Source organism: Ovis aries, chromosome 25, assembly GCF_016772045.2.
Source record: "Ovis aries strain OAR_USU_Benz2616 breed Rambouillet chromosome 25, ARS-UI_Ramb_v3.0, whole genome shotgun sequence".
Taxonomy (NCBI): Eukaryota; Metazoa; Chordata; class Mammalia; order Artiodactyla; family Bovidae; genus Ovis; species Ovis aries.
In genome coordinates this window covers 15,815,797-15,829,964 of record NC_056078.1, presented here as the reverse complement: position 1 = coordinate 15,829,964, position 14,168 = coordinate 15,815,797, and the positions used below count along the sequence as shown (strand labels likewise).

Here is a 14,168-nt window from a genome sequence, read left to right as displayed (position 1 = left end):
ACTTAGGACTACACAGAGAGCTGGAGCAGAACAAAAAGTATGTCTCATTACAGCAACTGATGGCAGGGTTGTTCCATCTCATTTCCCTGGTCCACCAAGTTGGTTCTAAACTGATGAATTACTGACTTTTCAAACAATTAGACTGCACGGAACCACAGCAATAAGCATGCAGGCAGGCTGCTGCTACCAAATCCACAAGGCCCCAAACATCGGTGACACCAGTGCATCTACATATTATCGAAATAGAAGGACCAAGAAATAATTATATAAGACACACTGATAGCCTGTGGGGGCAGAGGGGTAGTGGTATCAGTTATCAATGCTGATTCTACACTGCTGAAGTTCTGTAATGCACAATTGAAAAGCAGACCCATTTCAATACTTCATAGACAGTCTGCAGATACTCCATTTCACCACCTCAATTACCTCTTTTGCGTGACCTTTCATTTAAATTCCTACCATGAAATCTCTCAACAGTGTGACCTCAAACGACTTCCATCTCTAGTTGCATTCCCTTACTGCAGGCTGGCTTCCACCAAAAGACCTAGAAGGCGGCCACCAAACCTCTCACCTTATGCCCTGTTGCGAAAGAAAGTGACCCATACTTTCTCCTCAAGTGAAAAAATTAGAAGACAAGATTAGGTAGATCACCCATTACATACTCAACTGGATCAGCCACACAAGAAGGCTCATTCCGGTCATGGGTAACCAGCATGAAAAACAGAGCATATGGGCAGCCAATGGATAAATGTACACTAAAAACGATAAAAATTATTTTTAGAGACACTTCTTTTGGTTCTAACAAACAATCTAAATTAGGCTACGTACAGGTAAAAATCACAATGAGCAGCATTATTAAACAATTCCAAAAGCTAGTGATCTTGGCTAAATAATTATACGTTAGAACCTTCTAAGAAGGCTGCTAATAAACTAAACTATGTCAAAATTTGCAAAGAGTTTTAGTCAGACTTGAAAGCCAAGATAAGCAACTCCTTTGTATGGTTATTACCTCTGACCAAAGCACAAGAATTCACTCAGACAAAGAACTTTCATAACCTACCTAAAAATAGGATAGCTCATAAATTTTCTAAACTGTTCTTTCCTGCTGTGGACAGCCCTTGATCTCTGACTGTAAAACTTAGCAAGCTTTGGCATATACTAATGTTAGTTTTACAAGTTACTAAAAACCTCTATAAATTAAGCATCATCTCTCAAATCTGGATAGTTCTCTCATTCTGAATGCCTAAACATTTAGGTCACAAATTGAAATACCAGTAGAAAAATATTCATCTTTAGGCAGGTTGTATAGTTACCACATAACAAGAAACTGACAAGAAAATTTAAACAGAGTATAAAAATACTTCAAAGCATTATGAACTTTGAATTTAGCACACTTTCCTAAATTTTAGTATTTCCAACAAGAAAAGAAGACTGGGGTAGCATTTTAGATGGTTTAAGCTAACTCAAAAATTTCCTGATTCCTGACATCAATACTAGATTTATATAGTTTTATTATAGTAACAAACAGCTGTTACAGTGGGATCTACAAACATATACAGAATTATTATATTTAAATTCATATAGAACAGTATTTACATTTTTTAAGTTACTTTTGAAATCAGAAGATGAAGTACAGATTAAGTTTTACAACAAAGAAAAGAAAAATACACAGGACAAAAACAGATAGGAACAGTAAAAATACAATTATCTGCTCTTGACACAACACAGGAAAATTGTCAGAAAGCTACATCTTCTTAATTTGACTGTCCAAATCATTAAAGTACGGATGATTCAGTGCCATTTTGCCAGAAATTCGTTTGGCAGGATCATAGATTAACATTTTCTGTGTGAAGGAAAGATATTTTAAAAGGTTATTTATTTAAGAAAAAAAAAAAAATCCCCCAAAAGCCTTATTTTTCTACCAATAAGCCATATGCTAATAATTTTAAAGAAAAACTACTAAATGAACATTCCCATTAGTTTAATACCAAACCACATGAATGTTTTACCTCACCCTCTAGCTCTAAAATGATCTATTCTTTAAATCACAAATATCTTGATAACCTTTTTGCTATAAATTACATTTTAAGACACAAGCATTCATGGATAACTTTAAAACCAAAGCATAAATTTAAGAAAGATTATCTAGTTAATTACATTTACTTCGAGAATTAAAAGGCCCTCTGAGTTATTTACAACACTCCTGAAATTCTGCTAATTAACTATAGAGGTTTCTAATGTAGCTTCCAGCAAGTTCCTAAGAAAAACAAAACCAGCGTGCACTATGCTATAAACAGAGTTAAAATGAGTCACTACCTGAACTATGGTCAGAAAACTTAAGTGCTAACATTTATCTACACATCAGCAGAAAAGGCTGGATAAAGTTAAAATGTATCTTAAAGAAATCTTAAAACTAAATCAATAAGCCAACCTAGAGATATTTTTACTATCTTGTTACCACTTAAGCTCTTATTCTATAGCTAGCACTCTACTTTGTTCATTTCATGTTATTTAATCCTGACAACATAAGGTAGGAATTAGTCCCACTTTACAAATGAGAATACTGAGGCTCAAAGAGGTTAAGGAACTTGCCGAAGTTCAGAGAGCTTACAAGTGAGAAAGATGAAATTTGAAACCAAGACTAACATATGGTTTACAGTAGGAATTATCAACCTGGTGAGACTGCCCCTAACGGGATACTTGGCAATGTGTAGGTACATTTGGGGTTGTCACAAGTGGGATAAAAACGTGTTAGTGGCATCCAGAGGGCACAGAAACAGGATGCTGTTAAGTATCTTAACGATGTACAGGACTCCCTCCAGCAGCAAAAACTGATCCAGGCCACGATGTCAATACTGGCGAGACTAAGGAACCGTGATTGACAACACGATTTTCATTTGGTTAACTAAAGTGACATTCTTTGATATGTTCAAGAATCCCAGACTGAACCAGGAATACAGAGGGCCTTTTACATCACATCATCAATACTGATGCACAAAATATCAGAGGCAGTAAAGGACCCTGGACTGCACTGTAAGCATCTGGGAAATCTGAGCTGGAGTTGACGGCATGATTGTAACCTGTCAAAGAGGCCCAAAGATCAATTAGAACACATGTATGACGATACAGCAATAGATGTTTTTCCTTTGTTTAGTAACCTACCAAAATTTCTTTTTTGGAATTACATTACCTGAGAGTCATAAGATTTAGTTCCTTCTAACACCTCAGTATTTAAATACTGTTCTAGAATAAATTTCCTGGGGCAGGTCTAGGACAATTTATTTTATCCTAACAAACTACTTTTGTCTTATTTTTAAAGAACACAGCTGTTTAGTTGGAACAGCAACGTAATACAGGCGAAAGTTTTAAGAACTACATTTATCCCTTTGCTAACCTATCTGATGTGGAAATGAGGCACAAGGTGAGAAATGGAAAGTCATGCAGCAAAGGCTTAAATAACTAAAAATATGAAAAAATAAGGAAGATACCTATGTCGAAAAACTAAAAACCAGTAAATACTAAGACAAAAAAGCTGGAAACAAGGGCCACTCCAAGTCAGTCACTTACAGCGTTATTATTAACCCTGTCCTCTCCTTCAGAGTACCTATAGCTATCTATCAGATTAAAAACAAATCAACAAGGACAACAAAAAAAATGCCAAATTCTCCTCTCAAAACCACTAGAGGTTTTCATATCTAAAATGGAACTAGTAATGTGCTTGCTTCAGCAGCACATATATTAAAATGCAGCTAGTAATAAACATAACAGACATAACAGCTATGTGTCTAGCTCAACAAATGTTGGTTTCATTCCTATTTCCTAGGTAAAGACAAAATTAAGTACATTCAGAATTAATTATCCAAGGTGTTAAAACCAATATAAAGGGCATTCCTTACCGAGAGCAGATCCAAGCCATTTTCATCCAAGTTTTTGACATGGGATGCTAAGCTTCCTGGTTTCCACTTGGGAAATGTACTCTTATAGTCCTGTAAAGATTCCACTTCTGGCCACACTTCATTATTAGGAGTGCCCAAAGCTCTAAAAAGCCAGAGCAAAACAAAAACTTACAAGTTAAAGCATCAACATAATTCTTGCTATCTACATGTTAATTTTAAAGTTCTTAACAGCTCAAGCGTAAATAAAAAATACCTGAAAATTCTGAAGAGTTGATCAATTTCTGAATCCCCATGAAACAGTGGTTTCTTCGTTGCTAATTCAGCAAATATGGTACCTATACTCCAAATGTCCACTGGAGTTGAGTAGCGAGCTGACCCCAGCAACACTTCTGGAGATCTATACCAGAGTGTCACTACCTATTACAAAGAAAATACCTTACTTGGAATAAATGTGGCACATTCAATTACCTAAATGTAAACATTTATATTAGGACTGTCCTTTAGAATGCTGCACGATTGTCTCTGATAGTGTTTGAAAGCCAATTAACTATACACAATACTAAATGTTAGATAAATACTTCATTTGTAAGTTATATTCACTAAGGAGGAAAACATAAAAGCATACCAAGTCTTTTCAAATCAGTAAAAGGCAAGGATCAAAACAGTCAAGACAGCTTTCAGTTAAAAACAAAAGCACAATGACACTGGATTTGGGCTGACACTAAACGGTACAAGTGCCTGCATTGCTTACAAGATAAAACCACAACCAAGGCAAACAACAGCTTATTAGTGGTCTAGCACCAATCTGCTGTTTTAGCATATCCAATTTATCACAATGGAGGGCAACAGCGTCTACTTAAACCAGTGGAAACCAAATAATATATATTTACAGATCCATGGGAAAAACTATAAAAAGGAATGATTAAAAAGGAGCCAAGACATCTGACCAGAGGTGCAGTCACAAGTTTTGATCTAGAGGAAGTCTTTGAGCACAAGGGTAGACAACTCCACAGAAGACAAGGCTTCCCAATAATCCTTAACTGTGATTCAGCATTCCCTTTCCCTCCAGAAACAGCAAACAAAAAGCCAAGTCATCAATATACCAGGGACAAAATGTGGTTATACCTTTTAACTACTCTTTCTCAAGACAGGAAGAGACAGAAATCACATGTAATTTGAACAGGGAACCTTTACTATACAGGACTAGTAACTGTAACAGAGGATTGTAATAATCGGAGACTGACTTGTAAGAATAGATGACTCCTTCCTGCAATGCCTCTCTAGCACCCTCTACTGTCAAAGGTAACATCCCAGCAAAGGAAAAACACTCAAAAGTTTCAGATGCATTTTCACACAGCGGACAATGAAGGGTTACTTTAGACTAGAGAGGCAATAAACCGATAGTGGCACAGATTGGAAATCTTTCTGAGTATTTTTTCTTGTCTTAAAGAATACAGAAAACAATCCCTCAATCACACATAACAAAAGCACCAAAAAACGTACCTCATGTGTATACACTCTAATAGGAATTCCAAAAGCTCTGGCAAGGCCAAAATCTGCCAGTTTAATTGTTCCTTTATCATCAATCAATAGATTCTGAGGTTTTAAGTCCCTGTGGAGAACTCTTCTAGAGTGACAAAACACAATCCCTTGTAGGATTTGGTACAAATAACTCTGAAGAAGGAAATATAAATTAGAAACTTAGCCACATGATGAAATGATTTTCTAAATAATCTTGGCAGCCTTCTTTCAAAGACGTAAGAAATTATATTGCAGAGAAATAAACAATTTACCAAAAAAGTTCTCAGGCCACTTGAGACTAATGGGACGTATCTGGGGGGTGAGAAGCATTTATATCAAGTATTATGTTTATACAAATAAGACAAAGATATTCACCTTATGGGAACGTTTATAGACACTCATTTCATTTTCTTTTACTTATTCTGGTCCCGACTTCTTAAGTAATAAGGTAATGTTCTATATAGAGAGTTTCTTAAACTTTTGTTTTATATACTTATAGCAACTCTAGTTCTGCTTGAGTAAGTTTAGTCTTTTCCATTTCTATCTTTTATCTTTATATATTCATTTCCTCTTTGGAAACACTGGTCACACATTTTTTAAAAAATAGAATATTATGACTGTATTTAAATAGATATAATTATGGCAAAACATTGTTTAGCAGTTCAGAGAAGTGTTTTGTAAGATACTTGTTGCCAACACAATGTAACTGACATTTGAAGCAACATGGGTACTACAGAAATATAAAATATAGTATTGACTATAAAGTTCAATATTATAAAATACATAAAACCAATCAGTTGGAACAACTGGCTAGCATTTGGAAAAAAAATTAAGAACTCTAGTTCTTACATCAAAATAAATCTTTGATCCACCTAGAATTTAAGACAAAAGGAGAAACGGTAATCTACTGAAACCACTAGAAAAACACTGTCATGTACTGTTCCCATACATGTGATCTTTGCATGAGGAAGACTTAAATAAGACATTAAAAAGTCATGTACTGATTTGTAGAAGTATGTTAAATTATAAAAATAACTAATGGTATATACACACCATTAACAAAAGACAAAAAAAAAGGAATAAAAGAATTATTATTAACACATTACCAATAAAAAGCTCTTAGAAACCAGTGAAAAAAGTATCCTAACAGAATCATCAGTGAAAAATATGTAGTGTTTATAAGATGGCTAAGAAATAAAAAATGTTAAACAAAAGGCAAAATGATGTTAATGCATCTTTCACATAGTATCGTTATCAAAAAGATTAATGACAGTGTGCTAAAAAATATACATACACCATGATGTTGGTCTAATTTTCTAGAGGGTTAACTGGCACTATCAAGATTTTAAGTGTAAATAAACATCCTCAACCCACTGATTTCAGTGGTGAGACTCCTATAAAGATACACAGGAATATCAAGATAGTCCTTGCAGCACTGACCGTAAGGACATGAGTCACCAAGCTGGAAAACAACTTCAGCGTCCACCAGTGGGAACCAGTTTTTATGCAATTATATCAGACATTAGAAAGATGGGCAGACCTACGTAGACTAACGTTTTACACAGTAAAAGGGAAAGTAATGCATATATCCTAATATATATATAAAATCCCATTTTTAGAAAAAGTTTATGTATATACACATACAAAGTTGACATACAAGTTATCTCTAAGATTACTAATAAAACAAAGGCTACATCTGAGGAGTGGTTTGGTAGAGATGGTATAAGGATAATTACTTTAAATTTAAATGAAACTTAATCTCTACAATAAATTAACCAAAATATATACTCAAATCCAGAATAAAATGCAACTGCCTGCTAGCATCACCCTGTCGCAGGCTTTTGTTCTTTTATTTTACACATATCTGACTGACAGAGAACAGAATATCCGAGTTTCCAACAACACACGTTAGCTCTTTCATGGTTTTTCAGGCAGCACTTTTCACTTTACAACCAGAAGCACTATCCAGTAACGAAATGGGTGACTGTTAACAACCTAACCTGTAGACCAAGTGAGAAAAAACAAACTATTCTTTAATGAAACATCCTTTTCTTCCTTGTTCTGCTTTCTAACACTTTTTCCATGTATATTCTCATGAAACACAGGCACTTCTAAAGCGTAGACTCTTTACATTCACAGTAGATAAACACTAACAAAATTAGGCAAGATTCTTACCTTAACAAGTGAAGAATCCATGAACTGACCAGGAGGGATAGAATCCAAGTATTTCTTGAGATCCATGGAAAGGAATTCAAAGATGAGATACAACCTAGAATCCTGCATAAGCACATCTTGAAGACTGAAAAATAAAACAATTACAAATCTCAACATTTTTGATCTCTCACAAAATAAAATGGCTTCTTACACACATCATAGTTGCTATTAGAAAAAGTAGGCCATAAGAAATTTCTACGGTAACAAATTCATGCTATACTGTTTTGGAATAGAAGGAGTGGTACCTTCCCTAGTAGTGAAACCGGAAACTAGAATTTGAGAAAGGAACCTCAGGGCAGCAACTGAAAATTAAGTGATATTACAGGTGCTAACTTGGTAAATGGCCTGTAGTCCAGAAGAATATTTCTAGGCTGACTACTTGTTGCTTAAGAGTTTGTCTTTCCATTGAGGCAAATCATAGAAATTAACTTTTTAAAGTATTATCTAACCTTACCAGTTGTTCACAATCTCAAGCTCCCAAAATGCAGTTAAATCCTAACTTTCACCTGATCTAGCTACCTATCTCAGGTCGCTGATTAAGGAATCCTTAAAGACCAGAGCTCTCAGAGTTGGAACAGTGACAAAGCTTTGTGAAAAAAGACTTCCTTGTCTCCCTTAACCAGTTTATCCTGATTTTCCAGCCCCCACTACTAATCTCTATCACCAAGCCCCTCTAACTCTATTCCTGCTTTAAAAGCCTAAGTTTTTCTATGTCCAGCATTCTCAGTGAACAAAAATAGGATTCTATTCCACTCAGAAAGGTTCGATCAGAAATTAATCAACTGTAAAAATTTTCACAATGAAATTCACTTGTGAAATAGCATGCGTAAAATGATTCAAATTCAGATATTATACCATACCTGACTATATTTGGATGACGAAGCTCTTTTAATAGAGATATTTCCCGAATTGCAGTACTAGGAACCCCTTCCTCTTCACTTTCTAGTCTGATTTTCTTCATGGCTACCACTTGACCTGTAGTTTTGTGTCTACCCTTATACACAACTCCATAGGTACCTGAAATAGACAAAGTAAGTGTCTGCTATGTGACAACCTCCACAAACTAAAAAAATTTTTAAAAAGATGATTGAATTCCCTAAGGTGTCACATGATAGAAACATCTGCTGTGGCCACAAAGGAAGCATCTCACTCATAATTATACTCTCATCACTTCTGAAAGAAGAGGCTAATTACAACCTAACCTATCTGCAGTTTAGAAAAGCCATATAGTCATCACAGGTTCCCCATACAATTCAAATTACTAGTAATTTTCCAGCACATTTTAGAGAAAAAGGATCATTTGCAAATTGGAATATATGTCCTGTCAAATATCCTACCCAAGGTAGGCATAAAATAAATGCAGGAAGCCTCACATCCATTTGGAAGTTGAGAACATGGATTCCGATGTATGGGCTTTAGCTAATGAGCAGCAATTTCAATATAAGGGATCCTGGGGTGGTTGGGCACCGAATGGAAAAGGCAGTAAGGGAGATGGACTAGTCAGCTAAACACAAGTTCGCATGCATGATATGCTGAATCCCCCAGCTAAGTGATTTTTAATCTGGGGTTGGACAATTTAAGGGAGGTCTTGACTCCCTTAATTATATGAAAATTTTCTTAAATAGCTTTACTATTTTTCCTATGATATCAGTGTAACTTCAAAAGCGATTAGGAGGGACTTATTTATATCTAGGGAAGTCTATTTTATAGTTTTTTAAGAGTTTCTCCAAAACTAGTAGTATTTCAAAAAAGGATAAGAACCACTGACAAATAAATGATCTACTTGTTTGATCAGAATATTAAGGATGGTTTGCTCAGTGACAAACTGATGCTATATAAACTCTTTTTAAATAGAGAAATTCTATCCAATTGTCTGTGTCATGGTGTCATTTTAAAAACCTAACTTAACATAAAATCCATTGTATATTATTTTGATGAAATTTGGAGTAGTTGTGCTTTGGGTAACCAGTTGATCTGGGAATTCCCTGATGGTCCGGTGGTTAGGACTCAGCACTTTCACTCCTAAGTGCCTGGGTTCAATCCCTGATTCAAGGAACTAAAATCCCACAAGTTGCATTGTGAGGTCAAAAAAAATAAAGGAGAACTGATCTTATTTGATCTTCACCACCATCCTTCGTGGGTGGACCTTCTGTACACTTAGAATCTGTACATTTTTCAGATGTAAATTATACTTGCATTAAACACAAAAGTAGGTAAGCCAGTAGCACCCTCACCCAGCACACTGTTAAGACTCAGGAAGATCAGTCATTTACATAATATGGTCAAATTAGTAGTTAATGGTAAATTCAAACTTTTTAAAGTATTCTTACCTCTCACTCAATTGTACAACATTCACCTGGTCCTAAAATTTACTCATAATAGCCACTGATTAACTTATAGTGAACACTCAGTATATACTGAATTGAGTTTTAGACATCGCAAGTGCTCTTTGTCTCTCCTGACTCGCACTTTGAAATGAACTAAGCATTATAAGGAATGGTGCTGAAGCTGAAGCTCCAGTACTTTGGCCACCTCATGTGAAGAGTTAACTCACTGGAAAAGACTCTGACGCTGGGAGGATTGGGGGCAGGAGGAGAAGGGGACGACCCAGGATGAGATGGCTGGATGGCATCACCGACTCGATGGAAGTGAGTCTGAGTGAACTCCGGGAGATGGTGATGGACAGGGAGGCCTGGCGTGATGCGATTCATGGGGTCACAAAGAGTCGGACACGACTGAGCGACTGAACTGAACTGAAGCATTATAAAATTTAAAAATCTTCAATATAGGCAAATTATGGAGACTGAACAATAAACAGAAAAACTGTTAATCAACAAATGGTTATAGCGTATCTGCTAAATGCCAACTAAGGTTCCACATCATGCATATAGTTACGTTCTCTGTGATCTAAAAAGGCAAAAGGGGTTCAAATTATTGCCTGAGTTCAATGAATTATTTTTGTTAACTTAGAAGGAAATCACAGAACAACTTGGTAATGATTGAAATAAGAGCTGATATATTTAAGAAATGAATTAGGTAGTCAAAAACTCAATGTCAAGGGGGAAAAAGACAAGAGGACTATTTTACTCAAAAGACATGAAGACATTAACTACCAAATGAAATACATGACCCTGACTAGTACTTCAGAGAGTATATGCAGACATACTTAAAACTAAAGCACATAATTTCACTGCCCTAACACTCTCAACACACCTACAAAATAGCAATAGTGTTTTTTTAAAAATACACAGATGTATTGCTTTAAGTGTTTAGTATTAGAAGAATGTAAGATTATTGGAGGGATGCTGGTAGGGAGACATGTCAGAATAATTTCAGTGCTCTTGAAAGGTTAACTTTTTTTTTTTGCTTATGCTACTATATATAGCATATATATATGAGAACATATATATTAATGTACTAATGACTGTTGGATACTTTAAAAACTGAATTTGAATATTTACATGTCAAACCATTAAATCATTTTTAAAATTCCTTGTATATTATTAAAGCCACTCACCTTCTCCAATTTTCTCTATTTTGGTATAGTCTTCCATAGTTAATCAGTGGGTACGGTAGATCCTAAAATGAGAAGAAAAGCTTATTTGATCACATGTCACCAATTCAAAGGGTGCTTTTAAGTTATTGATAAGATATTACAAGTAAAGAATTTCCCACTGTGCCTAGAGCAGTACTAACTTTCCATAATAGGACTTCCCTCACGGTGCAGTGGATAGGAATCCACCTGTCAATGCAGGGAACACAGGTTCAATCCCTGGTCCAGGAAGATTCCACATGCCACAGGGCAACTAAGCCCAAGCATCACAACTACTGAAGCCTGTGCACCTTGCTGGTGCACCGCAACAGAGAGTAGCATCCACTTGCCTCAACTAGAGAAAGTCACTTGTGGCAATGAACATCCAGTGCAGCCAAATACAAATAAATTTTTAAAAATTTTTCCATAATATTAGCTATTCTATTAAAACAATATTTACAAGGGGAAGAGCTCAAGACTCTCCCACCTTTCTTAGCTTCTGAAACATTGGAAATATTTGTATATCCTATACCTGGATAACTTTGGTATACTAAGTCGCTTCAGTGTCCGACTCTGTGTGATCCTATGGAGCCTGCCAGGCTCCTCTGCCATAGGATTCTCCAAGCGAGAATACTGGAGTGGATTGCCATGCCCTCCTCCAAGGTACCTTCCTGACCCAGGGATGGAAACCACTGTCTGTTATGTTCCCTGCACTGGCAGGCAGGTTCTTTACCACTAGAGCCACCTGGGGGCTTCTTTCAAAATTAACTTTCAAATTCAGACATCAACATCTATCCGTCCCAAAGAAAACCCTGATGTTCTTTACATAAGACTTCCAAGGCTCATCAATGTGCGCCAGTTATACCCAAATAGTTTAGCAATGAATGCTACTTGAATTTGTAGCTTCATGATACTTTTATGAAGTTAATAAACAATTTTTAAAGACATGAGTAGGGAGCTAAAATGTGGTCACACTGTTCAACCATTAGAAAATATTTAAAGCAGCAAAAGTATATTCATTTCAACTTGCTCAAATGACAGTTTTTATCTTTCTCTTGTTGTCAGGAGTCACGTAACACAAACATGATAAAAAAAAACTTTCAAGATACCTTTTGTAAAGTAGGAAATATCACTAAGCACTCTAAAAGAAAATGGGCAATTCCATACATAAAGTCTAATTATATCCCATGCAATGTCAAGAACAAAGAATGTCCATATACTTGAATCACACACACAAAAAAATGGTTAAGAAAAAAAAAGCCCAAATGACAACCAGATACTCAAGACTTCCTGGTAAGTTTGCCATGGAAACATCAACTTCAGAAGCCCAAACCATCATTTTATATCACTGATAAAATCATAAAGGTCACTGAACCTTAAGTTACATTGACCCTTGAGTTAAATTTCTCACATTCTTTTTCAAAATCATTCCAGACACAAGCAGAGATAAACTTTTTTAAATAAACAAAATTGCACTACTCTGGCCATCTTAAAAATGTTCAATTTTACAAATGGCAATGGATTAGGACTAACTATCTTTTCTTCAATATCCAGCTGTAATATGCCCAAATCACAATGAAACTGTGGAGCTTATTTTAAACAAAATAACTGAAAACTAACTCAATTTCAAAGCTGGGTTCAATTACTCTTTCACCTTTCCCTGGTTGCAACTATTTTAAATAAAGGATGTGGCTTCGTAATGCCTTTTGAATGCCTCCTCTATTCCTAGTGGCAGGATGTAAAATACCAATGGCTTCATCCACCCAGACACCTCCAGGTCTTTAAAGAAAGCAAGACCTGCACGTTAAAACTGATTAAAGGATTTTAAATGACACGTTTCTAACTCTCGGCGTTTCTTAGATTTCCAGTTTTTGCCAATTCCATTGTATGTAACAACCACCAAGCATAAAATAAAATCCAAAAAATCCAAGTTCTCTCGGGGTCTATGCCCAGGATAAGTGTTCTTAAAAGCTCCAGGTAAGCTAGGGTCATGGGAGCAGAGAGGCAAGCTGAGAAGGCCCACAAGTTAGTTCTTCCGGTCGGTTTCCCGTGACCACCTGGGATTAGAAGCAGGCCCGAGCACCGGGCTGAGTTGCAATCTTGCTTTCCACTCCCGGAGGCGAAGCTAGGAGCTGCAGGGCAGAGCCTGGCACTCCACAAGCGCTTGGTGTCGGCGAACGAAGGCACAAATCTGCCTTCCATCAACCCCAGAAAGCCTCCTCAGCCGCCCGCGACCCCAGATTGCAATTCAGAGACCACAGCAATGCCAACCCTGCCTGGCCGGGCTGGGCTCCCCCACGCCTCCCACTGAAGCCGAGGTTGGGCGTCGCTCCATGCGCAGGCCCGGGGCCTCCGGTTAAGGCCGGGCTTGGCGGTACGCAGAACCCCACTGCCCAGAGCCCAGCCTCCCAATTATCACCTGCTTCATTAATACTCCCCCTCCAAGGTCCGCGAGCCAGCCCTTCCGAGTGGACACCCCATAGGCAACACCCTGACCTCACCAACGCTACCCGGCTTTATCCCGCGGCGAAAGCTGCGGCGGCTACCAAGTCGGCGACGCTCTCCCTAACTTCCAAGCGCCAGCTTTGGAGCTAAGTGCGAGCAGTTTCAAACTCACCGCGCTAAAGGGTCCTGGATTCACCAATCAGATAGCCCGTAGACTTTTAAAGGAGCCAATCAGAGCCTAGCTTCCCTTAACGCTGGCCTCCCCGGGTGGCTAGAGCGCGAAAGGTGGAGGAAACGGCGGCTGGAGAAAAAGCAGAAGGGCGGGCGCCAACTGAGTCTGAGCGCAAGCGCGTTCCAAGATAGGGTCGTCTTATTGTTTCTAGTCATAAGAAATCTACTGTCCTCTCAGGGTTGGGTTTTTTTCTCTCCCAATATTGGCACAATAAAAATTTGAGGTATTCAAATAGTTCATCACAGAAGTGGTGCTACACGTAATCCAGATCCCATTACTTTCATTTCTGATACTGAAAGCTAATGTATATTTATGCTTTTCTAAAATA

At 37.1% G+C, this 14,168-nt stretch overlaps 1 protein-coding gene across 1 annotated transcript; it reads right to left on the bottom strand.

Annotated features, from left to right (window-relative positions):
- Positions 1 to 1,495: 1,495 nt before the first annotated feature.
- On the bottom strand, positions 1,496 to 13,744 carry CDK1 (cyclin dependent kinase 1; the record flags this gene model as incomplete). Its single annotated transcript, NM_001142508.1, is given in 8 exon segments — positions 1,496 to 1,843; positions 3,897 to 4,038; positions 4,150 to 4,313; positions 5,400 to 5,570; positions 7,593 to 7,716; positions 8,492 to 8,648; positions 11,149 to 11,210; positions 13,674 to 13,744. Coding segments are annotated over 7 exon segments (894 nt in total). The 3' UTR covers positions 1,496 to 1,744.
- Positions 13,745 to 14,168: the final 424 nt, after the last annotated feature.